This window comes from Pecten maximus, chromosome 4 (genome assembly GCF_902652985.1).
Source record: "Pecten maximus chromosome 4, xPecMax1.1, whole genome shotgun sequence".
NCBI classification, from domain to species: domain Eukaryota; kingdom Metazoa; phylum Mollusca; class Bivalvia; order Pectinida; family Pectinidae; genus Pecten; species Pecten maximus.
The window spans coordinates 42,639,246-42,666,561 of record NC_047018.1 but is presented as its reverse complement, the minus strand read 5'-3'; the positions used below and the strand labels follow the sequence as shown (position 1 = coordinate 42,666,561).

General features: G+C 35.9%; 1 protein-coding gene across 1 annotated transcript in view; it reads left to right on the top strand.

Moving 5' to 3' along the window:
* The first annotated feature begins 230 nt into the window (after positions 1-230).
* LOC117326141 (microtubule-associated serine/threonine-protein kinase 3-like) overlaps positions 231-27,316 on the top strand; it is an 89,160-nt gene continuing 62,074 nt past the window's right edge. The window contains 2 exon segments of the mRNA XM_033882775.1: positions 231-1,855; positions 9,104-9,218. Coding sequence (XP_033738666.1) covers positions 540-1,855; positions 9,104-9,218 — 1,431 coding nt within the window. The 5' untranslated portion in view covers positions 231-539.

The following is a 27,316-nucleotide window of genomic DNA, read 5'->3' as shown; positions in this document are numbered from 1 at the left end:
GAGGTCGATTGCGTTTTTCGTCGGCAAGACTGACTCATTTTGTCACATTGTTCCCATGGGAAAACAGGAATACTTCTATTCATTAAAAGGAAATTAATTGTGGGATTATGATGAACGAAATGGAGAAGCCCTAAATATTTCTGGGTAACGTTTATGATCAAGAGTCAACAATGTGTTTATGTATTCTTGTGTATTTCGATAGAGTATTGTAATCCCTTGTTTACATTTGACATGTGTGTTTACATACATGTGTTATTTGTTAAAAGTAAACATTTGAGAAGTTTACTCTTTACTTTACAAACGACAATAAATTACAGCAACTTCGTATGATAATGAGTAAAAATCAATATCTAGACGCAGTGTATGCACGTGTATGTTATTATATCAGTCTAAGAAAATCTTGTCTATCGACAAAATGACCATAATGGCAAGAACAGCACTTGGCCAACAGCACGACTTTGGCAAATTGAAAAATAAACTGAGAAATGAATTAGTAATATAGTTATTATACCATCCTTGGACTAGAAAGAAGTTACAAAATGGCTTCATCAAGGAAATCATTAACTTCTAAATTCTCATTGGAAGTACGTGGAAAGAAAGTTTCGTCTCCGAAACCGACCAAACCACAAAGTACTTCAGGAAAAAAGTCTGGGCTTACCAGTAAGTCTTCTACAGATGAAAAAGTTGATCCGAGTAAAGCAACGTCTGCTGAAAAAGCAGAGAAGACAGAGAAAGCTGAGAAAACTGATAAAACAAGGAAAGTCCGGACAAAATCAAAGGCTGACACCAAGGAACCTCGTTCAAGTAGCTCCACGACTACTTCTCGATCACCAGCAAGACAATCAAGTGCTTCTCGAGGTCAAACTTCTCGATCAGCTAAGGATACTAAAGTAGTGCGGCCTAAACCTGTTCAGGCAAAAACTGTGAAAGACACCACTGAAAGTGTCTCTAAAGACCAATCAGAATCTAGTCATAGTTCTACAGTATCTCAGTGTGTGGTAAATACAAAAACAGTGGGCAGTGTAAATTCTTCAATAACATCTGCTGCTGATGACTCTACTACAGCAACAGTCAGTTTGAAAGATGTAAGTCTTGATTTCAAAGATGTGGGTCATGTTGATAATGTGGAGGGCAGTATGGAGAAATCCACTGCACAGAAACTCTTCCGCCCTATATTTAGACTAGGGAGTAATGAATCACAGAAAACTGATGAAGAGGAAAACCTTCCAAGCTTGGAGCTGAATTCTGACACTTCTAGTCTTGAGCAAGTAACAGATCCTATCGCTTGTCTGTCGGGTGTTTCCCAGGAAACTGTTAATGAATCTGTTACATCATCTGTAAGCTTCAGCATATCGGAGAGTACAAGTACTTCAGAGCTTACATCAGCTGCTGTAGAAAAATCACCAAAGTCCAGTCTTACCCATAGAGAAAGTATTAACGATGAATTGGAGGAAATGTCTCGGTCATCTTCCGGGTTTTCCCCTTGCAGTACGACTGCAAGTTTCCGGAGTTTTGATGGTAGAAGTAGAATTGATGATTTCAGCGATGACAATAGTGACTGTCCGAGGCTGAGAGAAAGCATAGATCTCAGTGATGACATGCAAGATTTGGAAGTCGCAAGTATTACTGTACCTCTAAATAAACAGTTGCGAATTGTCACCTCCATGGACCGAAGTCTCCGCCCCTCGGCACCAGACCGCCGTGCCAGTTCTCCGGCCAACATGGACGTGCAGACAGGAGGAGGTCTCCTCAAACGTTTGTCCCATCATCTCCTGTTTGTAGACTTCATGAGACGCAAAGGCTTGTCCTCTTTTCTGAACAACTTTCCATCCGATATGACCATTGACAGCTTTAGGTGAGTATAAAAGTTTAAATTCAACCCCATGTCATGATGATTATGTAATTGAAACACTTCAGCCCGGTATTTCAACATTTCTATTTGAATTTCTATGTCAGTTTGATGGAAAGCCATAAAAAAGTTAAGCTTTGATATATAGCTATGAAAATAATATAATTTGTTATCAGTTATAAACAGTACAGTACAGAACAGTATATATCCTACCAGTCTACCACATGTACAGTGATTCAGCAATAACATTTCCTTAGTATGCTAAGTATTTTATCAAGCACTTGTGTTCCAAGTTAGCCAGTTTAGGGAGAAATATAAATCTATCCTTAAATCAGGAAATCTTTAGAACTTGTGTACACCCAAAGTGATAGAACATTAAAGATACATGCTGTGGGCTTAAATATTAGAGGGGTCAATAAATATATCTTAGATAAGACAAGGGGTCAAGGTCATTCTGCAGGGGTCACATTATATAGCTCTTATGTTCATAAAGTCTACTTGAGCTTCAGACTTGTTTTTATTGACTACAGGCCTAGGGTAAACAATATTAAATGTATATTTACTTTTGTAGTTTAAGTTGAAGTGTGATCTGTACTGAAGATTAAATATTACAGTTATATATGCATGTACAAAATACCAGAATCCAGATAGCTAGGATTTTGTCCAGATGGATCTTGAACTGAACATGTTCCATTTCCAAAATTTTGAGGAGTCACAATATTAAGTCATATTGGAGATTTTTTAAAGAATTGAGTGAGTCCAGAGGGAAAGTTTCTAGGAGCATGAATTAAGGATTCAGATATGTTGAATTAATATTGATATTGTCTCAACTTGAATATTTAAATTCTGCATATAAAACACAAATAAGTTGAGTTGGATTGTGCATGCCTAGTATCATAATATTACATAGCTAGTAGCTATAGCTACCACTTCATTGGTTTGTACAATATATATATACCAAGTACATGATGTTTGTTGTTTAGATCCCTCTTAGCCAGCACTGTTGAATGCCAGTTTATTACAATGTAATGTGCCAATTTGTTACAGCTATTAGTTTATTACAACTCTTTTGGGATATAAACTTGACAGGATATATTGTGTGTGAATTGTTTTTAACTCTTTTTGTAACAAATTGGGATCAGCGTACTTCACTGGATAGATTGTGCATCAATTTGTAACAATTATGTTATCAAAACTTGGCACACAATATCCTGTCGTTGACAAGTATTTCCAAATTTTTTACAAAAAGAGTTGTAACAATTGTACAATTGTAGATCACATGTACTAAAACAGCAGCAAATTCAATTCAATTCATTTATTGACTTTAAGCTTTACAGCTGCTCATCAGTATACAATACAATAAATTGGCCTATTAATTAAAGATAATAACCAAACCATAATTTTAACTCAAATTTGATAAAACAAAGGCAAAATATGAACAAAAACCATAGATTTGCATTCTAAAAAGTTAAGTGTATACCTAAGTTGAACCAAGACCAGGCATTCAAGCAGAGTAAGTGTATTCTGCCTCATCGACAACACCCTTCAAAAGTCAAATCTAGATCTGGGTAAAGTCAAAATGAGAACAAGGATACCTGTGCAGATGGTGACAATGACAAATAGGGCATGTATACTGATCTTATACCTGAGAAGTGTCTTAATCTGGTAATTAATAATGTTTTTTTTAAACATTAAACTTCGAAAAAAAATTTTTTAATGTGTTATGATTAATTTTTCTGCGATCCTATGAGAATTGTATTACGATAACATTTCATAGCCAGCAGTTTAATGCTTATTTTTCCATTATAAATTTAAGTCTTTTTGGCAATTGGGGGCCACGTACGTGTACAGTGGCCGAGTGGTTAATTTGGCCTGACACTTTATCACTAGCCCCCACATCTTGGACAGTCTTGGTTAATTAAGTTGCAAGTTAGAAACCCGTGTGGGGCAGTTGCCTGGTACTACTGACCGTATACGTAGGCCGGATGTTTTTCTCCGAGTATGTATATACTCCGCCGGCTTTCTTCCACCTCCAAAACCTGGCACATCCTTATGTGACTAGCTATTCATAGGGCGTTAAACAAAATACACAAAAAACGTCTATCTTGTTCTTATATTCAATCTGTAAGAGTGTTATATATCACACTCTTGTCAAATTTCACACTGTTAAAGGGAACTGTTCTTGTTATGTCATGACGATTGGCAACTGTTCCCACCAAAATATATAGTTCATGGAAATTGTAAACACAAACTCACCAATTTAATTTGAACGTTTCAATCAGTATATTTCAAGATGGAGATATCACTTTTATACAACAGAACTATAGTACTTCTTAATTTGTTGCAAGTTGCATTGATCAATCAGAATTTGTAAATACGGTTGCACAAATTTTCATTGCGTTAAAAATACACTTGATATATTGACGTCAGACAAAAAGACATCATTTTAGTGACAATGTCGACCTCACAAACATTGTTCTTCATATCACTACATGCACCAATGAAAATTATCTGAGAATAATGATCTGATAACTTTCATTTTTTTTTTAAGTCTGCAGAGCAAATGGAACTAAAATATATTAGCTGTGAAATAATACACATAGATATATGTGTCCAAATGGCCACTCTGCCTGCTGCCATCAAGAAAAATTCCTCTTAAGTCTTGGCTTCTGCCGGGGTGTTCCAATTAATTGAGTTCATCAATTATCACTTGTTTGAAGTGTTTGACCAATTAATTAAGAAATCTAATCAAGTTTCATCAGAAATGCCCAACATAATGATGTAAACGAAAGAATATTAAATGATTTTGTACAACATGAGAAAAACGTCATTATCATTTGCTCGATTGTGGTTATTGCATATAACATATACAAGCTTAAGCGTCTAGATGACTGGAATGGTGCAGTACTAAAATTATAAGCACGAATGGTGCAGTAATTATAAGCACAACAACGGAATGTGAAAAACATGTAAATACCAAGAAATATGATTAAAAATTAATCAAAAATATGATTAGAAATTAATCAATTTTTATCAATCATCGATTGGATAGACGAAGCTGATGATAAGTAAGGAAATTTCAACCCATTCCCATCACTATCTGTCATTGGTTGTAGTTTGGTTTGGTTTATTTTGTTAAAACGTCTTATTAACAGCCAGGGTCATTTAAGGACATGCCAGGTTTTTGAGGTGGAGGAAATCCAGAATATATACCCGGAGAAAACCACCGGCCTATGGTGAGAACCATACCAGGCAACTGCGGAAGTGGAAGGCTAGTGATAAAGTGTCTGGACACCTTATCACTTGGCCACTGCGGGGCCCCCTTGGCTGTAGTATTTAGTAGTAGTAATCCTATTTTAATGAAATATCAAAATTATATATGTGATGGTATCACAAATTTCCATTTCATTTATAATTATATACAATACATCGATATCACTGTCCACAATCCCTTTGGTCTGTTTCCAGTAGAAACAAAGATGGCGGTACTAGTCATATAGAGTTAATAACATGACATCAGACATATTGACTTTTTTAATACGAACTTTGGCATTGCATTTTCAATCATGGACAAAGTTTCAGCCATTTTATCAGTTTGACAGTGGACATCATACAGGGATATTGTACAGGTTTCCCAAACAAATTAAATTTTGTAGGCCTTGTACAGCAGGCATAGTTGAGTGTAAATAATGAAAGTTACAGTCCCATTGAATTGAGGCTCTTGTAAATATGTATATTATCTATACTTTAATACCATTTTCAGTGAGGCGGAACTAGTGCTGTGATCACTAATCAATGAAAATCCTCTCCACTTGTCGTGTATACGATCTATTGCCCAGTGTATTGCGAATTCCCTGTTATATAAACAATCAACAAGACATCTCGGCCTACACAATCGATGAGACACACATCTATCTGATCTGCATGTCTGCTACAATCAAACCAGTATGGAATATTGATTTCAGATGACACCCATGCAACAGTGGGCAGGAAAGATTAGAATGATGGAGAATAAATGTAGACCAAGTCTGCTGGCTTTTACATTATAGAAGGAAGTTTGGTTTTGTCTGTACACAATGTATTAACTTTACACTATCATGATTCATTATATTCTTATAAATTATGTATCGGTGATCCCAGATGGGGACCAATAAAAGATTTATTTTCCATGAAAATAAAATTTGGGTAGAATGTTAATCAATTTATTTTTAAATTTTAGATTTGCACAATACTTTAAAAAAAAAACTAGTTTCCTTGTTTCCCTCATTTATTTAATCATTTTTATGATATTCATTTAAATTTCATATTTCTATATTGCATGAAGTAAAAGAAAATTGTTGACCTGAGGTTACTGCTGTTGGTTATATTACTGGTATATGATATGTAGTTGACCATGTCTATGTTGAATAGTACAAGGCTAAAAACTGATCAAGTGCATAATGGTCATGAATGTATAACCAACTATCATCAGCTCACATGGCTTCTCTGGAAATAGTTCATGTCTCGAGCTCGAGCTCGGGGACGATAAAAGTGCTATTTCCCTTACACCAATATGCATACAATAACTGTATAATATAATTATATAGATCATAATTTGATATCACGAAATGAAGAAAGTTTGATTATCAATTAACATTGAATTAGATAAAATATTACATTTTTACTGAATCATAAATGTTCTGAAGTATAATTTTGTACAATTCAGACAGTTTCATGAATATGTATTTAATTTTGTTCAAACTGATCGAATGTTTACCCAGGATTTAAACTTAGGAGTCAACAACTCTTTCTCATCGATATATTACACAGGATCAACAACTCTTATTGGTATTACTCGAGCTCAAGATCAACTTTTTCTCGGTACTGAAATGTGTTGGGTTCATGGGTTATAAGGGATTTATCAAAAACACCATGCAACACAATTTCAATGCCATCAAATTCAACCTTTCACAATGATTCACTGCAATTTGTAGTGTTTGAATCGTTTTACCTTTATTAGAAAATATTGTTTACCATTTGTTGAAACACCAAAAGCGTGAAAGCTAGAATTACATAGTAGGATCTTGCTGTACACCTTATTAGCCATGTGAAGGATTCAGGCCCTCTGTGCCTTTTGTTTTTTTTAAATGAATCATAAAAAGGCATTAAACCATTTTTTTTATTACTTAATTGTGAAAAAAAGCATGCAAGCTTTTAATAAAATTGAACTTCAAATAATTTGCAATTTGAATGATAGGAGTGCAAAATTTCTAAAACCTTAATTATGTACTAATAGTAGTAATGAATAGTTGAACACATTTGCCTTACACTTAGGGAGGGGGGTATTGTGATTCTGACCACATGGGTTTTCTCTGGTGACTCCGGTTGTTGTAATTTGTTTCATACTTGTTAAAAAAAAGATAAAACTTACTATGACATTCACCCATAGGTAAAAATCTTCCATAGAAGTTGGAAAAGATACCCCTATTGAAATGACATTAGCCAGATACCAGGTTAACATGTAACTAGTGTAGTCAATGACATTTGAATGCTTAGTATCTTTTTAGAAAATCTTCATGTGACTTTTATGATCATGTGATGAGGACTCGCTTTATTGAACAGTCCCATGAGGTACCATGCTCTATAAAATGTTCTCATTGAAAAAGTTGCTGACTTAAGTATGCACAATTGATTGATGTAATTTACCAGTAATGTATAACAAGTTACGTGTATTATGCACATAGCAACATAAATGCTTTTAAATTGTTGCAATTTTTTCCATAGGGAAGCTTTTAGTCTTCAAAAGAATCAGGGTAATGCTCTCCTTACTGAGGGCAACAGTGTAATAGAATGTAAGGTCATAGGAAGTATATATAGATATATTAGTGCCCCTCTCAGAACTTACGGGGGTGAGGTGAGGTGGGGTGGGGGGGTGCATGATGTCCATCTGGCTTTTCCATCCTTCTTGACTTTAATTAATTTGTATAAGCTCTACTAATTGTTTCGGGCTGCGGTGTCCGAGTGGTTAAGGTGTGCCGACACTTTATCACTAGCCATAGCCCTCCACCTCTGAGTTGCGAGGTCAAAACCTACGTGGGGCAGTTGCCAGGTACTGGCCGTAGGTCGGTGGTTTTTCTCTGGGTACTCCAGCTTTCCTCCACCTCCAAAACCTGGCACGTCCTTAAATGACCCTGGCTGTTAATAGTACGTTAAACAAAAACAAAACAAACCAAACTACCAATTGTCACTGGAAGTTCATTCTTGGGGCGTGTATATGTGTTAATTCACCTACGTGAAACAGTGTGTCATGTAACAAAATAAAAGTAGGTCACTGAGACCGACATTTTAGCCTTAAGCGTTTACTTGTATTTCATAGGGGACCGAAATTTCATTTCTGAAAAAAATGTAATTTATGCGTTTGAATAAAAATTTTGAGGCTTCAATTTGTTTTCTGTTTTACCAAATGTTTGAAGCAAAAGCTTGTTTTTTTTTCATCTTTGAAAAGAACATATATATATTACCCATTAAAAAAGATAACTTTCACAAGGTAAAGTTCACAAAACTAAATACTTTTTAGATTACTGTAATAATACATGTTTGCTGACTTAATGTCATTTTTCCCAAAATTCTTGATTATTAATATTTGTACATTATGTGTACATGTTCTGGTTGTCTTGGTAACCAACAAGTATGAAAACAGATATTTTTACAGAAAATGGCTTTTGATCAATATATTTCCTTGGTCTAGCCAACAGCACTGTCTTATGATCATGAGCCTTGCTCACTATGCATGGTTTTGTAGCTGTGGTTTATGATAATACAATAATTACTATCGATATGATAACTTCTCTTTTGTAATTTGTCTGAAGAAATGTACAAAATGTCTAAAGATGTAAAATATTTGAGATATAACCGAGTCTCTGTATAAAGAAACCTTGCGACAAATGTCAATATTTACCTCACTGGATTACTTTAAACTAGCAAATTTACATGAAATGTATGAATTTCGTCATTCACAGTTGAAATGGTGTAAATTTAATCTAGCTGCGACAAACAACCAAGTATACAGATCAATTCCGAAACAATTTCAGGAGCAATCCACAGTGTGTGGATGTCACAGCCATTTGTAAAGACTTTTCAGCTCTGCTCGTTTGCCTGATGATTAGAAAAGTGGAGTTGCCAACGGAGATGTGGTCCTTATTGCTGTATCCCAACATAGGTGTGAGAGGATGAACAACAGATCCGTACATGATGTGTTAATTCTTGTTTTCATAGGCACCTGACAGACATAGAGCTACAAGAAACCTACCACATCGAGAATCCGAGTGTTCGCGCACGGATCATGCATGCTGTGGGGCAGGCCAGTCGGGAGGATCTTGATACAGATGAGGTAGGTGATCCCCATTATATCCGGAATATCTTTTATTTATAACCTGCTTACCTCCCCTTTACTTACCTATTTATTCCACTAATTGGTAAACAGCATATTTTAGTGCTGAAAACCTTGTATTATAAGTATAGGTTATCTCCCCTTACCTGTGCAGATATTTAGCGAGGAACTCATTTGTTTGAAATTAAATTGTGTTGGTGTGGAAATAGGGGAGTGATGGCAGTTTGCTGGAGGTCAGATGATAAAATTATGATGGCATCTTCCATTGGCAAAATCAATATTTTTTTTTCTTGGAATAATAAAACATCTTAAATAATTTTGATTATTTTTTTTCATTTACTGCAAATTATCTTTTTGAGTATAAGTCTCTTAAGGTTAAGGTACTTTTCCCAATACAACAAAAAGGAGACTTGTCCTTGTAGAAGACATATATCTATTGTATCTCTGTGGCTTACACAATGCAAACTTGAACATTGAACAATTACTGCAGTTTAAAGTGATTATCACTTTAAGAGTCTTTCTGATTGGCTCAATTTACTTCCTATCACCAATGATGAAACAAAGTCCTTCTGATTTTTGTCGTAAACATGAAGTACTCTTAACAAAAACGGATTCTTGTAAGTGATGGATGGATAGAATTAGACTCCAGACGGTTACTCACACTTGAAATTTTAATGATGATGGTATAGACTGAGCTGTAATTTGTGTATAGACATGTATGCATGTCTGATATGGAGTTACAAATTGCTGGTCTGGGTTCAGTAAGAGCATTAGATATCTTACCTAATGGTCCAGTGTACATTCCAAGGGGTTTCAGTGCTGGCCTCAAGTTTCTGTTAGAATTTGGCTTTTGGCAATTTTGGTTTACAGATTTTTAATTATCAATTTTACTCTTGAAGTGAATTTAAGGTTTTGAAAATGTGTGTTGTCTTGCATGATCTGTAACTTGTATTGATCAGGAAAAGCTTTTGAGCAAGAATATTCCCTTGTGTTTTTGCTGAATATCTTGTTCAAATTTTCAGAATGATATATATATATATATATAAGGAATCCTTTCCACTTTGTTGCAATCTCAGAATTCCTCCCATTACATTTATCACCTAGTATTATACCTTGTACCTACCGGTATCTGTTTGTGTTTCTCGTAAAGCTGAGAAATGGACCGGTCTGTGCTGTCGTGGTTGTGTTTTTAGGCAAGACACTTTACACTAATTGCTCCGGATGGCATGTCAGGCCTCCCTGTGTTGTTCCATGAGGTAGTCACCAACTACTACAAAGAGACCCTGCCTCAAAATGACCCCTGTTTTTCATGGGACAATAAACCCATGCCAGCAGACAAACAAAACCTGGTATATTTAAATTTACCATAAGAATCATTTCCATTAGGAAAATGAAAACTGTTGTAAAAGCAAATCCACTTTAAAAACTGAACTTCTGTTTATCCTGTCACTATCGCCTTAATTACAATCTTTTGATAATATCTTTTATTTACTGAATTTTGGCTTTGCCCCGGGCCCTCTATGTGTCATATACACAGAGTTATGGCCCTTATTTGACTCATCACTTTAGTCATACTCCCTCATCTGTCAACGCATAACTTATGTACTTATATTTGGTTACCCTTTATATATAATGAAAGAGTACTGCAAGGTATTCAGGTAAAATTTCCTGCTCCACTGCAAAACATGTGTACATATATATATTTATACATATGTATCTAGAGTTGTTGCCCTTTGTTAACTTTAGATGTTTAAAGACAGACTATATCAGTGTGGAATGGTTGCAGTGCTTTTTATAAAACCATACCATGTGGTGACCATTATTATTCCCAATTTTCTGTTATGGGGATATTGAGGAGCCCAAAATTGGTACTCTGCTCCTGTTGTAACACTGGCTTTTTCTCACTGGTTTGGGAAAGGACCTTTTTGTCTCATTTTGGGAAGAAAATTGGTGAATTGGGAAAGATTTTTTCAGGAGTAAACTGCAAATTTTGGGAATTCGGTTGAAATATGAAATAATTTCAATTGGGAATGGGGCCCATAATACCCCCAAAAAGTCCCCAGAAAAAGTCCTGCTTGGGATCATAATGTTTTGGTTTATTTCCTGTCTTTTCTTTTTTTCTTTCTTTCTTTCTTTCTTTCTTTCTGTGTTTCCTTCTGTTGTCTTTGTATGGCTGTGACTAGGACATTAAATTTGATATAAACATGACAACCACATTTACCTCAGTTTCGATCAAAGTCTTATAACTAAGTTATATCTTAGATGTTCTATATGACATGTAACCCATATTTCCTGCCTCACTGATCAGATCCATTTGCATTAAAACAACTGGAGTCTATCTACAAACATTGTCTGGTGACTTCTATACATGTCTTGGTCCATTTAGTCATCTGAGTGGTCTCCAAACATGTTAAATGCCCCAAAGGTCTTTGTATAGATTGATTCTTGGAATTATTTACAAGGTAATTGATAGAAAAGCCAGTTAAAGTGCTTGATTCATCCCACAAATGGCCTTATAAAGTACAATGATAATGTACAGGAAATTGGTACCACTCATGTCAATATACATCTATAGGCTAAGGCATGTCCTACTCGAAACATTTTCTTATTCCATCAAAAGCTGTATATGTGCCTTGAGCTCTGATGGTGATTCTGGTATACTGTTTTTATTCTTAGAGTGCATATCTTCTGTTGATTACAATGATCTGTATTATAATATACACATGTGTCTTGTCTGAACCAATTTCACATCTATTCTCGCAGCCAGCCAGTTGCAACTTTGATGTCGTGTAGGATTCAGTAGAAAACAGTAAAATCAGAAGAAATCTTTTCTTGTGATAAATTCATCCACACAAACACAACTATGAATCTGTGGAATTGTTGCCAAACTTTTATTCAGGAATGAGTGGGTGTTATGCTGTAGTGCATGTATTACATATACTTTTTGGCCAAGTTGTGCTGGAGTACATTGATGAAGGGAGATAACTCTGTCTGTCATGTGTTGTGGCTAGATATTCTCTGGCAGTAGCACTGTAACTGCCTGAAAATAAAGAACTGGTCCTTGGGGCAATTATCAAAGTTAAGTGGATGAGATCTGATATACTTGCCCTTGACCTGCTTTATCATGAAAATGCCATGTATATATATGGCGTAATGCCACCAACAGTAACTTATATTTATATTATCTAAATAGCCAGGGGCTAGTTCCATCAATATTTCTGAAATTCCTTGGCTTAAAATTAAATTTGCCTTAGGAAAATGTTACTGAATTTAAAGAAGTTTTTTGATTCCTCAACAAAGATTTTTTCCTTAAATGCTGTAATCCTTTCCATTTTAAGGAATATTGATAAAATTGGCCCCAGATGCAAACTTCCATGATTTACCAGGGTATTTCATGTAAAGAATTAATTTAGCAATATCAATAAAATTCCTGGTGAATTTTCCAGTTCAAGATATATTGCTTCTCACCACCACGATTGCTTTCAAAAATGAAAAATGAAAAAAAAAATCCCCCGACACACACATACACAAATGAAAAAAAAGAGAAGACTTCCAAGCATCCAATATTTCTTATTTTTGCAGCTGTAGTTTGAAATAGTGCTTTGTGCAGCATATATGATTGCTTCATGTTTCATTCAGAACGTTCAGAGCTTTTTAGATATATTTAAAATCTTTTAGGTTATTGTACTGTTGTCTAAATGGGTTTATTTTTATTTCTAGTCTTGACAAGAACCGTACAGGCATTTTAGATCATTTCTATGGACAATAAAACTAAAAGTTACAGAAAGATAAAATCGCTCTCGCAATCTTTAGCCTTAATTGGCTTTTATGTTTTCTTAGATGTGCTGCCTGTTCCAAATGACACGTCCATCAATTGGTATCAGTACAAATTCCTCCCTACTACCCTGGTGATATCCAGAGTAATTGCGTGACTCCATTTCAGTACATTAATATTAACCGTGCTTGTAGAACAAAAGGATTTTTATTGCTTATAAATATTTCAGATTTTATGATTGTAAGCCTGGGCCTAAGCACTAACTTTGATGCACTATATGCTATGAGCTCATGCATATCGGTTTTTATCATAATGGTCTAGGTGTATAAACATGGAAAGCTACTGTAGAGCGAGAAGAGCGATACAGGCCCATTGGGTCTCTAATTATCATAATGGTCTGTGTGTATAAACATGGAAAGTTGCTCTTTTCTGATCTGCCCTGTCAGCTCAACAAAGATGATTTGAAATTTGCCCATTAAATGAAATCAGAATATTTTCTCTATTGCAAAAAAAATTAAGAAATGATTTCGACTTTTGATGATTTAGACACATGGAATTCTTTAATTCTTTACAAATCCACAACTGAGGCAAATTTTAAATTTTTTTTTTTTCTAATTTGTACAATAATTTAATTGTTAGAATTGGCTTGACTGACAATGCATTTTGTGTTAACATGTTTGTCAGAACGCCAGAACTAGTCCAACACATTCCATCCCAAATTGAAGAGTTTTTTGTACCATACCCATTGTGATAATTGTCTAGACAATTATTGGAAACAAAGAAAGAAAATGAAGGGATGGGAAAAAATCGGAAACATTTTAATCATTGATTATGAAAAACTACCACTTGCCTTCTTTCCACAATCTTGATAGTGTTTGGTTATCTTACCAATGAGAATTGAAGAATTTAAGATGTGATCATGATCTTCTATAGTTTTGATTTGAAGCCTTATTTATGGTGTTAAATAAAAATGATGACAAGCTTCTAAAAGAAGTTTAATGCATACATTGTACATTTTAATGAAATTCAGTTGCTGAAATTGGTTTGAACCAAATTATAAAAAAAAAAAAAAATGAAAATATATATTTGGATCAAGAGGAAAATTTCAGGGAACCAGTGATTAAAAACGTGTGCATCACCCATTCATGAGGCTGTAATCTTTGAGTCAGAAATGCTGATACATGACAAATCCCCAAACAGTGTTTTTTTGTAGTTTGCCATAGGCACAGGGAATTGAAACATGAATTAATTCTATCCTCTCTCGAACAAACACAGAGGAACTGATCAGACATGACATGTAAGGCTGATTAGAGTCCGCTGTAATTCCTGTCTCATCAACCCTCTGATAGGCGGTCTTGTCTGGGGTCATACGAAGCTGGCCTCCCAACATTGGGTTCTGTGTATCTGGCCCGATCTGCAATGCAAATGAAGCTGATTTCATTATGGGGAGCTGGCAGTCATCTAAACAGCTTTTATCATGGTGATGAGGACAGGACAATTCTAGGTCCTCTTCATGATCAATCTAGAAAACAGGTTAAACTCTGCATGGCTTGAAAATGAGAAACCTGCCTTCATTTGTGTGAAAGTTCAGTGTATGCCTTGACATGAGAAACCTTTTATGCTTCCTGGTCCTAGATGCCTGCTTCATTTCATGGAAGCCTGTACTTCGGTAAATAGGCTTGACTCGTGGCCATAGAGCTTGTCCCTTGGTTGTGGAAACTTTCCCTTATGACTTGGGTGATGCTCCATGGGGCTGAGGTTGCCAAGTGGTTAAGGTGTCCTGACGCTCTATCACTAGCCCTCCACCTCTGGGTTGCGAGTTCGAAACCCAGGTTGGGCAGTTGCCAGGTACTGACCGTAGGTCGGTGGTTTTTCTCCGGGTACACCAGCTTTCCTCCACCACAAAAACCTGGCACTTCCTTAAATGACCTTGGGACCATTAGGACGTTAAACAAAATTAACCAAAGTCTGCTCCATGATTTGAAAACATGTCATCTTCTTGCTCAGAACTAGAGAGATGTTCATTAGTCTTAAAAGTGTATTCATTGATCTGATGAATGTGCCTCTTGGTTTTAAGAACAGAAGAATTGCCGTTGATTGGCTAAGTCTGTCTAAGGCTGAAAAGCCTGTCTTGTAAATTTAGAAGCCTTATAATACCCTTGTGTAGGGTTTGAATCTTTGAGAGATCAGTCTTAGCTGTGATCTAATTTTTTTGAAAAATGAAATCTCACAGAAATGGTTAAAAGAATTGCTGTTTGAATTTCATTTCTCTGTAGTATGGGCTGCAATGTAGCCGGGAGAGCTGCATTTTCCCTGGTGGAGTCATGATCATATAGCTTGTTCTGTTGACCTTGGGCTTCTGTTTATTATGTTCCAGCAATGATTTTTTTTTAATTTCATCCCCAGTCAATGTCACTTGTAACAGCTGGTCACAGGCTTTCAGCTGTTGTTAAATCTGTTTCTATAGATATCTGAAGGCTGAAGGATTAAGATGAATAGCTGAAAAACATTAAAATCATTAAAATGTGAAGTTTAAAAAACAGTGTTGTAACACATGTTTGTAAGTTACACACTTGAGTCAACAAGATGATGTGTTTATGTAGCTGTTTACAATAATAATTAAAAAAAATATGTTTTGAGTTATTTTAATCATATTTCTAAATAAGATTTTGTCCACCTGATACTTTCATGAAATTAGACACATGTGCTCCAGTTGAAAAAGACAGGCCTTTATATGAAGTCATTGCTAGAGTCGCAATCAATCCTGTTATGAAGGACATGACATTGTATAAAGTCATTTTTAGAGACTAAAATTCTCTTATTAAAAAAACACGACATTATATGAAGTTCTTGCTAGAGACACAATCTTTCATATTAAAAATAACATGACATTATATGAAGTCCTTGCTAGAGTCATAAATTCTCTTGTTGAAAAAACATGACATTGTAATTGCTGGAGACACACATTCCCCTGTTGAAAAGGCATGACATCTAGTTAGAAAATATTAATGTTTTATCAAACTAACCAAGCTTGTATGCACTGAACTGAAAGTAATTATGTAAGAGGATATCAGTATGTTTGTATACGAATTGGTGAAAATGGATGTCAAGGTCAGCGGTTTTGTGGGTATTGTTGACAGTGTCTTTATGTCGTAAAACAAAGTTGTATAGCTTTGTTAGCTTCACAATTTCAGTAGAGTTACATATATCTGAAAGGCATTTGGATAATGGAATTGAAGACAATTTGTCTGACACATGGAAAAGTCTCCATAGATATTTAAGTTGAACAATTTTTATTTACATATTTGATTTTAAAGGAGAGAAAGGTGGATAAGGTGGCGAGACTAGAGTTATTTCCTGTGTAAATTTGTGTCCTGTTTCTGAAATAGGCGGTGGATTCCCACACATATCTGAGTCAGACACTCTCGAGATCAGCTATCCAGTGAACAGGTTTTGTAGTACAATCTCATTGTGTGTGACCTTCACATTCATTAACTGCTTTTTGTATCTGCATCAAAAGTAGTCTGAGATCTGAAGCTGTTGTCTTATTTGAATCACCATGTAATGTTGATGAATTTTTTGCAGACTATATAGCTATAATGTAATAACCAGCAGGAAGTGCCACTTGATGTTATGTGATAATCAAATCCCACATGTGCCAATTAACTATATAAATTCACAGTACTCAGATCTTGTTTGATTCTGTTTATCCTGAATTAACTAATATACATAAGATCATCTCCAATGCAAAAACTATTACCGTATTCAATCTGGTAAGTACATCTGTTCCTTAGGGTGCACCCCAACCTTCCTTCAAAATGAAACGTAAAAAAGTTCTGCTACCTCACTGATCTGCTTATAAGTCTTTAATCCAACATGGTTTTATTAAGTGCACCCCTTTTGTGATTTAGGCTAACCTGGCCCCATCAGTGAAATGTAACTACATCCAATTATCAGTGAAATGTGACTACATCCAATTATCAGTAAAATGTGACTACATCCAATTATCAGTAAAATGTGACTAACCAGTTATCAGTGAAATGTGACTACATCCAATTATCAGTGAAATTTGACTACATCCAATTATCAGTAAAATGTGACTACACCCAAATATCAGTAAAATGTGACTAACCAGTTATCAGTGAAATGTGACTACATCCAATTATCAGTGAAATGTGACTACACCCAAATATCAGTAAAATGTGACTACATCCAATTATCAGTAAAATGTGACTAACCAGTTATCAGTGAAATGTGACTACATCCAATTATCAGTGAAATGTGACTACATCCAATTATCAGTAAAATGTGACTACATCCAATTATCAGTAAAATGTGAGTAAACTCAATTATCAGTAAAATGTGACTACACCCAAATATCAGTAAAATGTGACTAACCAGTTATCAGTGAAATGTGAGTAAACTGAATTATCAGTAAAATGTGACTACATCCAATTATCAGTGAAATGTGACTAACCAGTTATCAGTGAAATGTGACTACCCAATTATCAATAAAATGTGACTTACCAGTTTTCAGTAAAATGTGACTACCCTGTTATCAGTAAAATGTGACTACCCAATTATCAGTAAAATGTCACTACCCAATTATCAGTAAAATGTCATTACCCAATTATCAGTGAAATGTGACTATATCCATTTATCAGTAAAATGTCATTACCCAATAATCAGTGAAATGTGACTATATCCAATTATCAGTAAAATGTGACTACCCTGGTATCAGTGAAATGTGACTACCCTGTTATCAGTAAAATGTGATTACCCAATTATCAGTGAAATGTGATTACCCAATTATCAGTAAAATGTTACTTTACCCAACTATTAATAAAATGTGACTACCCTGTTATCAGTAAAATGTGACTATATCCAATTATCAGTAAAATGTGACTACATCCATTTATCAGTGAAATGTGACTATATCCAATTATCAGTAAAATGTGACTACCCAATTATCAGTAAAATGTGATTACCCTGGGCCTGTTATAAGTAAAATGTGATTACCCAATTATCAGTGAAATGTGACTTTGTCCAAATATTAATAAAATGTGACTATCCAATTATCAGTGAAATGTGACTATATCCAATTATCAGTAAAATGTGACTACCCTGTTATCAGTGAAATGTGACTACCCTGTTATCAGTAAAATGTGATTACCCAATTATCAATGAAATGTGATTACCCAATTATCAGTGAAATATTACTTTACCCAACTATTAATAAAATGTGACTACCCAATTATCAGTGAAATGTGACTATATCCAATTATCAGTAAAATGTGACTACCCTGTTATCAGAAAAAAATGTGACTCGGTTATCAGTAAAATGTGACTTCCCAATTATCTATAAAATGTGACTTCCTCGTTAGCAGAAAATTAAAGCTAGCAGTATTATGTAGTTTGTTATTAGTTGACTAAATGTGTCTAAATTTCTGATGTGGCTTTTCCTGTCTTTAAAAACTCAACTGATCTCTATATAGAAACGTCACATATTGATCATTTCACCTCTGTGTACTTGTTTGTGTGGAACTTGATATTATTAAACCTCGTTATATCACCTCATGGGTTTTGACCCGACTAGATATTGAGCTGAGTCCCGATCATATTGTCAATACACTTTAATATGAAATACCACAGTCACACACACATACATTAACCCACACATCAACAGTGTTGTTGTCACCAAGGGTAACAGGAGAATTAATCTTTGATACTAACTATTACAGCAGAAAATTAGCCCTTCATGTCTAAACAAGGGTTATGAATAAGAGATCTACCAGCTGTGTATTGTTTACTTATAACCATAAATAATTTTTTGAGAAACAATTATTAATTAAGACCTTGAATACAAAAAGATTGACCTTTTCATAGACTTATGTAGACTTTTTAAATCCCTACACAAAAATATTATGAGACTAATTTCAAAATGAAAAAAAATTATTAGAAAAATTTGTATTTGATTCTCTTAAGATGACAATACTTTCGGCAATGTTAGCCCAGCGATGACTTGTCAACTTTCCTTGGTCAAATGTTTGTTGTATTTCCCCACTGGTCACTGTACATGTATGTGTGACAGGTGAAAAGGGAGTTCGGACAGTGGTGTCCAGTTAGAAAGCTATTCAACAATACACAGTAGCAATGAAACATCTGTCGATCTTACTAGTGTATAAACTTGTTGATAGGTGTAAGTCAGAAAGCATATCACCACCGTGGGCTGTTTACCAAAGAAAGGGATCATTGATTGTACTGATCGATCAAAAGATTAGATCATATAAATAAAAAAAAAAAATCAGTTGTGTTGTTGATCTTGTCGGCAGATACTTTACAAACATTGTGGAATACAAGCTGATATAAGCTTAAGGTACATGAACGGTACAGTTGGTTGTTAAGTTCTTCTGTGATAGGATTTGTTTCCATAGAGACAATATACAGATATAATCTTGATCAATGGAATACAGGTATGTGTGGCTTTAAATGTGATGCTGTGATGGTACGGAGATGTGTAAAAGGATGAATGCTACAACATCAGGCGGTAACAGTATATCAAATCTCCGGGGAATAGAAACGCAATTAATCATGGAGGATATTATATTAATTTCATTGAAAAACAAAATCTTGTGACAATTCTGGAATATTGTTCGTCGATATTGTCCCACCAAAGGATTTGATTGCACAGTGTCAATTTAACCATATATAACATTGAAGGATTGGTGTGTGCATTAACTGTTTATTGTACATCAGGGCGAACCAGGCGTGATGTACATTGGCATACAGAATTTTAAGTGGACACACATGGTATAGTGTATCCCGTAACAGCAGACAGACCTATTTATTCTAATTCTCTCCATTCATTATTCTAAGTCCCATTCCCAGTTGGCTATCATCCTGCAAACTCATAGTGTATGTTCTAATATAATTGTTGTCCAATAACTGAAGTATACCGACTACTGAAGTCCTCCATGGGGATTTCTGACTGTCCGTGGCAATCTTCTCCCGGTGAGCTACTGTATTGAGGCAGTGTGTATCTACATATTTACAGTGACAGTATTAGCAATATCGTAAACGTGTGGATTCCCATTTACTCCGGATGCATTGCATTCATGCATGCTTGAGCAAGTCTTCGTTGAAGTACATTTACATTATGTGGCCCTTTTACTGTACAGTATACTGTTAGAGTGAGAGAAGCAGGTTTTCTCTTATCACACGAGGTGAAATACAAAGGACCATTTCCTATTAGATACTGATTATCTTGTTTTTACATCCCCAGCTTTGTGCCAGAAAACAGTTAATGGGAATGTGCACCCGTTCACCTGTTGGTAGTTATTATCTGTTGTGTTACGGTGGCTACATATACGGACACATGTGCCATGACATAATTAACCAGTGGTGTACATGTGTTCAGCAGTGGTAGTAGGCAGAAGCACATGTGAAGTGGAATATAATCCAGCGGTGTGCACACGTGTGTAATATTGCACCCCATTGTAGACTCATTGCTGTCTGCTGTTACTGGGTGACATAACATGAGGAAGGCCCTTTGAAAATGGATGTGAACTGAGGATCACAGCTGATGGACATTGACAGTGATCAAGGGACTTTGGCAGTGAACGGGGGACTTTGGCAGTGAACGGGGGACTTTGACAGTGATCGAGGGACTTTGGCAATGAACGGGGACTTTGGCAATGAACGAGGGACTTTGGCAATGAACGAGGGACTGTGACGGTTAACGAGGGACTTTGGCAGTGAACGAGGGACTGTGACGGTGAACGAGGGAATTGGCAGTGAACGAGGGACTGTGACAGTGATTTAGTGAATTAGGTAGTAATCGAGGGACTTTACATTCATCAGAACATGATAAATCTCGGAATTATCAATCTCACTGATGTTTCTATAAATCAGATATAACAGAATATACTCGACACTGATGTTTCTATAAATCAGATGTAACAGAATATACTCGACACATTAGCAGAAACTTTCGAATACAAACTGTTAATGATCTCACAGCAAGTATTGAACAGTGGAGGCACTGCAGCTGTAGTGTTGTTGAGATCTCTGACCCTACCTGGCCGAGTAGGAGATTTGTGTATTACATCTGACCAGAACAGCTGTGCTATGTACGGGGTCCAGTGTAAACAAGAGGAAGTCACAACCAACACACCTGAAGGAGATAACACTATCGGAGCCAGCTGGAGTCTTGCTGCTGTAGGATTTCATTAACGGTACAGAAGTTGTTGGAGGCATTTACAGGCAGTTAATCAGCGTACCTAATATCATTACACCATTTTAATCGGATAACAATGCAGCGGTTGGAATTGTTTTCTTGCTTCACTCTGCGGAATTTCAGTAAACATTACTTATTAAGCGGAGATTTGTCAGCTAGCTTTGGATTTTTAAACAACGTGATTACTAACATTGATTAAGTGTGGTAGGACTATTTTTTTTTATTAGAAAGCACTTATGTTTTGGTGTTACAACCAGAATAATGGTAGCTGCAGGATTGGCTGGGTTTTACTAAAAGCTCTGAAATTTATATCTACTAGTCATTAAGTTTCAACGGAAAACACAAATTTTAATGGAAAAACTGCAGATTTTGCAAATTACCTTGTGGAATTACAGCAGTCTTCAAAGGTTGTGTGAAACTACAGCAGAAATATAAGTGACCAGTTGGAATTACAGCTGAAAATAAAAGTGACCTTGTGGAATTACAGCAGACATCAAAAGTTGTGTGGAATTACAGCAGACATCAAAATTTGTGTGGAATTACAGCAGAAATATAAGTGACCAGTTGGAATTACCTCTGAAAATATAGCTAACTAGTTGAAATTACAGCAGATAGTATATATAAACTATTACACTTACAACAGACTGTGTATATAAACCATTAGACTTACAACAGACTGTATATGTAAACCATTAGACTTACAACAGACTGTGTATATATAAACAATTAGACTTTCAACAGACTGTGTATATATAAACCATTAGACTTACAACAGACTGTAGATGTAAACCATTAGACTTACAACAGACTGTGTATGTAGCCCATTAGACTTACAACAGACTGTATATGTAAACCATTAGACTTACAACAGACTGTATATGTAAACCATTAGACTTACAACAGACTGTGTATATAAACCATTAGACTAACAACAGACTGTATATATATAAACCATTAGACTTACAACAGACTGTATATGTAAACCATTAGACTTACAACAGACTGTATATATAAACCATTAGACTTACAACAGACTGTATATATAAACCATTAGACTTACAACAGACTGTATATATAAACCATTAGGCTTACAACAGACTGTATATATAAACCATTAGACTTACAACAGACTGTATATATAAACCATTAGACTTACAACAGACTGTATATATATAACCCATTAGACTTACAACAGACTGTATATATAAACCATTAGACTTACAACAGACTGTGTATGTAGCCCATTAGACTTACAACAGACTGTATATATAAACCATTAGGCTTACAACAGACTGTATATGTAAACCATTAGACTTACAACAGACTGTATATATATAACCCATTAGACTTACAACAGACTGTATATGTAACCCATTAGACTTACAACAGACAGTATATGTAACCCATTAGACTTACAACAGACTGTATATATATAACCCATTAGACTTACAACAGACTGTATATGTAACCCATTAGACTTACAACAGATAGTATATATAAACCATTAGACTTACAACAGACTGTATATATATAACCCATTAGACTTACAACAGACTGTATATATAAACCATTAGACTTACAACAGACTGTATATGTAACCCATTAGACTTACAACAGACTGTATATGTAACCCTTTAGACTTACACTAGATGTTATATGTAACTCCTACAGTGCTACAGTCGTCAATACAGCGGTAGGATTAGGTGTAGAGGCAAACCGTTAATGTGTCACCGCTATATGGATTCTCTGACAATATATCTGCATAGTCTGCAAAATGTTCTGACAGTGTTCACACAGTTACAGACTCTGTCATAGCCATCATCATATTAATTAAGATATGCATGACATTCGCTCTTCATGTATATAGATATAAGTTGATGACATTTCCCATCCCCAGGGTCCTCTATTACGCATCCTAGCTTTGCTCCTGTCTGCGTGACTGTCGTTTCGAAGTAGATCAATGACTTTACTGTTACGCTTTACTTATCTGTGTAGCCTATTGTGCTGGTGACAAATTATGTTGGGTGTCTTGCAGCTCTGCCGCGCCGAAACAAACAAGACCAGCATCCATCCAGACAAACACTAGCCTTCTGTGGTTAAATTGATAGAACAAGTGTTTTACACTGGGAATATTTAGCATCAGTCGCTGTCAGTTGCAAGAATTATATCAAATACAGGCTGTCACACCACAAACTCATCTCGATAAACGTGGACCATTCCAGTCAACTTTCTATGGACTGGTCCATCTATTGATCAGGACTGGCTAATTCTGAACTGTAGGGGTGACAGTCTGGTTACCGAATTCCATTTCTTTTCTTTCTGTTTGGGATTTACAAGACCTATAGCCTTCTGTTTTTTCTCTCTGTGATTATACAAATTGCTGTTCTAACTTATCCCATGTGATATAGGAGTGCAGATTGTGGCTGGAGAATGATGAGATCAACTGCTGGGATGATTCTTCTGGGATGATTATAAACACAAGGTTATCTCGAAGCCTATCTGTGCTCTAACAGGATGATCAAGATATTACTAGCAGTTCATAACATCTGACTAACCACCAGGAAGATTTTTTTTTTCCTGCCTGGAAAAATTGATTTGTACTCTTTTCTGAAGGAATTTATAAAAACAGATCATCTGGCAGAGGTTTTGTGATTAATGTACTTCATGCAGTGTGTTTCAAACTTTCTCATTCACCAGAATGGAACGTAAACTATATCATTTCACATGTATACCAACTTTGCCTCAACACACGTGCGAGGGCCATTAAAATTGTAATATAATGAGGATTTTTTCTGAAGATCTCATTTGGATATGATTAAAATGTTTCTTGGAATATTGATCTTGTTGACATCAACAAACGTGTAATCGTAGGCGTTTACCCATTCTGACCTGTCGTTTATGGGATATTCTGTCATCGCCAGGCATGTTTTAGAAGTATACATGTACTTGCTGGCTAATGGATCTTTATCTGTACATATTTTGAAACAGCTGTGTACGATAAGCATTCTCATTTGGAATTAGATGAGTCGAACTGTTTTCGTGTTAGTGGATATTATGATGCACAGTGTTGATAAATCAGGATATAGTTCGGTCAACATTGTAGCACCAAAAGCTTGGCTTTATTGGGCCATAGTTAATGATCTCTCTAAGACCCGCGTCTGAGGAGGGATGTCTGAAATGGGTCCAGGCGAACGGATGTCTAAGCCACGCCCATTGTCCGCCTCCCTGGTGGAAGGTACAGACAAGCCACGCCCATTGTCCGCCTCCCTGGTGGAAGGTACAGACAAGCCACACCCTGTTTCAGTGTCTGACCTACCAGATGGAGACGGGTTGCATCAGCCCTTCGTCAAAGTGTCCTCTGATCCTCAGTGTGGCGATCGCCCTATGTCTGATTTAGCAGACACGGATCGGTCACAGCATCCTGCGACGTATATTGCCAATGGAAAGGAGCGGTCTTATCAAACAAAAGCATCTGACCTTAGGGGCGGCGACCGACCACATCAGCCTCGTCCATTGTCTGCCTCGATGACCGAAATGACAAGTAGAACAATCATGGAGGAGGATGTGCCAGTCAGTGTGAGGAGGCGTGGCTGTACGCTTCGGGTCCGAATCACTTCCTATGTCGACGATAATGATTTATCATTCCGTGTAGGTATCTTTAATAAGGGATCGCCAGCCATTTTCAATATATACTTTATCAGCATTAACAGAACAATACTTGTCTCTAATAACATGTAAGTATATATCCTCCATAATTTTAGATATCTCGATGAATTGTCCATTTTATTTGCTGTAGTATATATATCTAGCCACATGCAAATGAGAGTTTTACCATATTGACCTCAAAGAACGAACACATAATCTTTAAAGTACAGGTAGTGCTTATTGCAGGACAACGAAATTTTAGTTGTAAGCAATTTACTCAACTGCAGTTGGCATACAGGTGGGCCTATTAACAAACCTTGGTGTATTTGGAGAAATTTGGTATTTTCTTTTAATCAATATTAGGGGGAGCACTTAATGCAAGACAATGAAACAGTAGTTGTAAGCGATTTACTCAATTGCAGTTGACGTACTGGTAGGGCAATTGCATGGCAGACCTGGGTGTATATCTGGAGAAATATGGTATTTTCCCTTTAACGGTGCAAAAGTCAGGTCTGGAAAGCATATCTGTTGTAAGATGACTCAACTTAAAGCCAGGAGAATTCTGGTCATTGGCACTTGGAGTTGTGCAAACAATCGATGCATTGTATTCACAAATGCAGAATTCATTTTCCAGTGTAAAGTAAAATTGTTCGTTTGTTAAATTTTCTTTTTCGACGAGACAAACACTGATCGGGATATGACAAACTCCGATCCACAACGTGACAAATTCTGATATTATCTGTATCCTTAGCAGTGGGAAGGTTAGAGGGTATTTCAAGATTAAGATGTAGGATGCACAGTTTGGTCGAAGCTGTGGAATTTAATTACAGATTTATACACAAGATAGAGATGATGTTGGTAAAGGTTTGTTATTGACGTCATATAGAACCGTGTAGCGATTTTAGAAAACTAGTCAAGTGTGCAAATTAGCTTTTATTACATATAAGTACATAGCTCTCTCGACATTTTGATGGAATGGTGGGAAATCTTATCAGCGGTCGTTGCGACACAGTGAATCACTATATACATCCTGAATTACATAATAATTGTGATGTTTTCTACACCTGACAGGTTATCATATTTTGTTAGCATCAAACCAGGCCAAATAAGCCAGGAATTCCGAACAAATAGTCTGCTTTCTCTGGATACTGTGTGGTAGTTTAATATCAGTTGGTGATTGTTTCATGGTTTTCTTGTCAAACCTAGTTCGTGAGTATCAAATTCACGCAGCCTTATATCGATTGTGTTTATTAATACACAGGTAAATATATAACATATATTCATAATCCACAGATGGAATATTTATTTTCACTCTGACCACAAAAATTAATCTCCTGCAAATATTATCAGCTATACAGTAATACCAATCAATTGTCACAATGTCTGGATTGGTATCTGTTATTATCAATAGTTGTTTGGACAGAGGTTCAGAACAACTGGATTAGATTGGACAGCTAAGGCCAGATTACTGGTTCAGTTTGGACAGCGGGCCAAGATTACTGGATTAGATTGGACAGGTTGTCAGAATGACTGGATCAGATTGGACAGGGGGCCAGATCACTGGATCAGATTAGACAGGAGGCCAGATTACTGGATCAGATTAGACAGGAGGTAATAGTGTCTGGGGTCTGATTAGAGATGAGGAATAGGGTTATTGTAAAATCAGGGGGTCAGATTAGACAAGTTATTGGATCAGATTAGACAGGGTGTCATAATTATTGGGTCAGATTAGACAGGGGGCCAGAATTATTGGGTCAGATTAGACAGAGTGTCAGAATTATTGGGTCAGATTAGACAGGGGGCCAGAATTATTGGGTCAGATTAGACAGGGTGTCAAAGTTATTGGGTCAGATTAGATGGGGTAGGAATATTGAGGGGTATATATAGTTATAGTAAAAGAGTGGGTCAGATTATACAGTGTCAGAATTATTGGATTTGATTAAACAGGATGACGGAATATCTAGAAGTCAGATTAGAGAGGCAAAAAGAATATGTCAGATTAAAGGGGTTATAGTAAAAGCAGTAGGTCATATTAGACAGAGTGTCAGATTTATTGGCTCAACATAGACAGGAGGAAGGAAGAGGTCGTATCACACATGCTTGTAAACATTATACCTTTAACTGGGTCGTTGAGTGGTATAAGCTAGTCTATAGTGCACTTATAAAATAATGAAGTTTTACTGAGGACATGTAAACAAGTTTTTGTTCCTTGCCAAATTTGTTGTGAGATTGTCTGATATCCATGAGCTGATGTACTTTAAATGAAAAGTATGAGATTATCTACAGTATAGATTTTGTGTTTTCTATAACACTCCACAGGTCATTCACAGTCTTCAATCTCAAGTAGTTCAGGGCATTGGTGGGTCAAAGGTCACCTTCTTCTTCTTCCTGGTCATATACTAAATACTATTTCTCACCAAGTCTTAAGTGAAGTTAATAAAA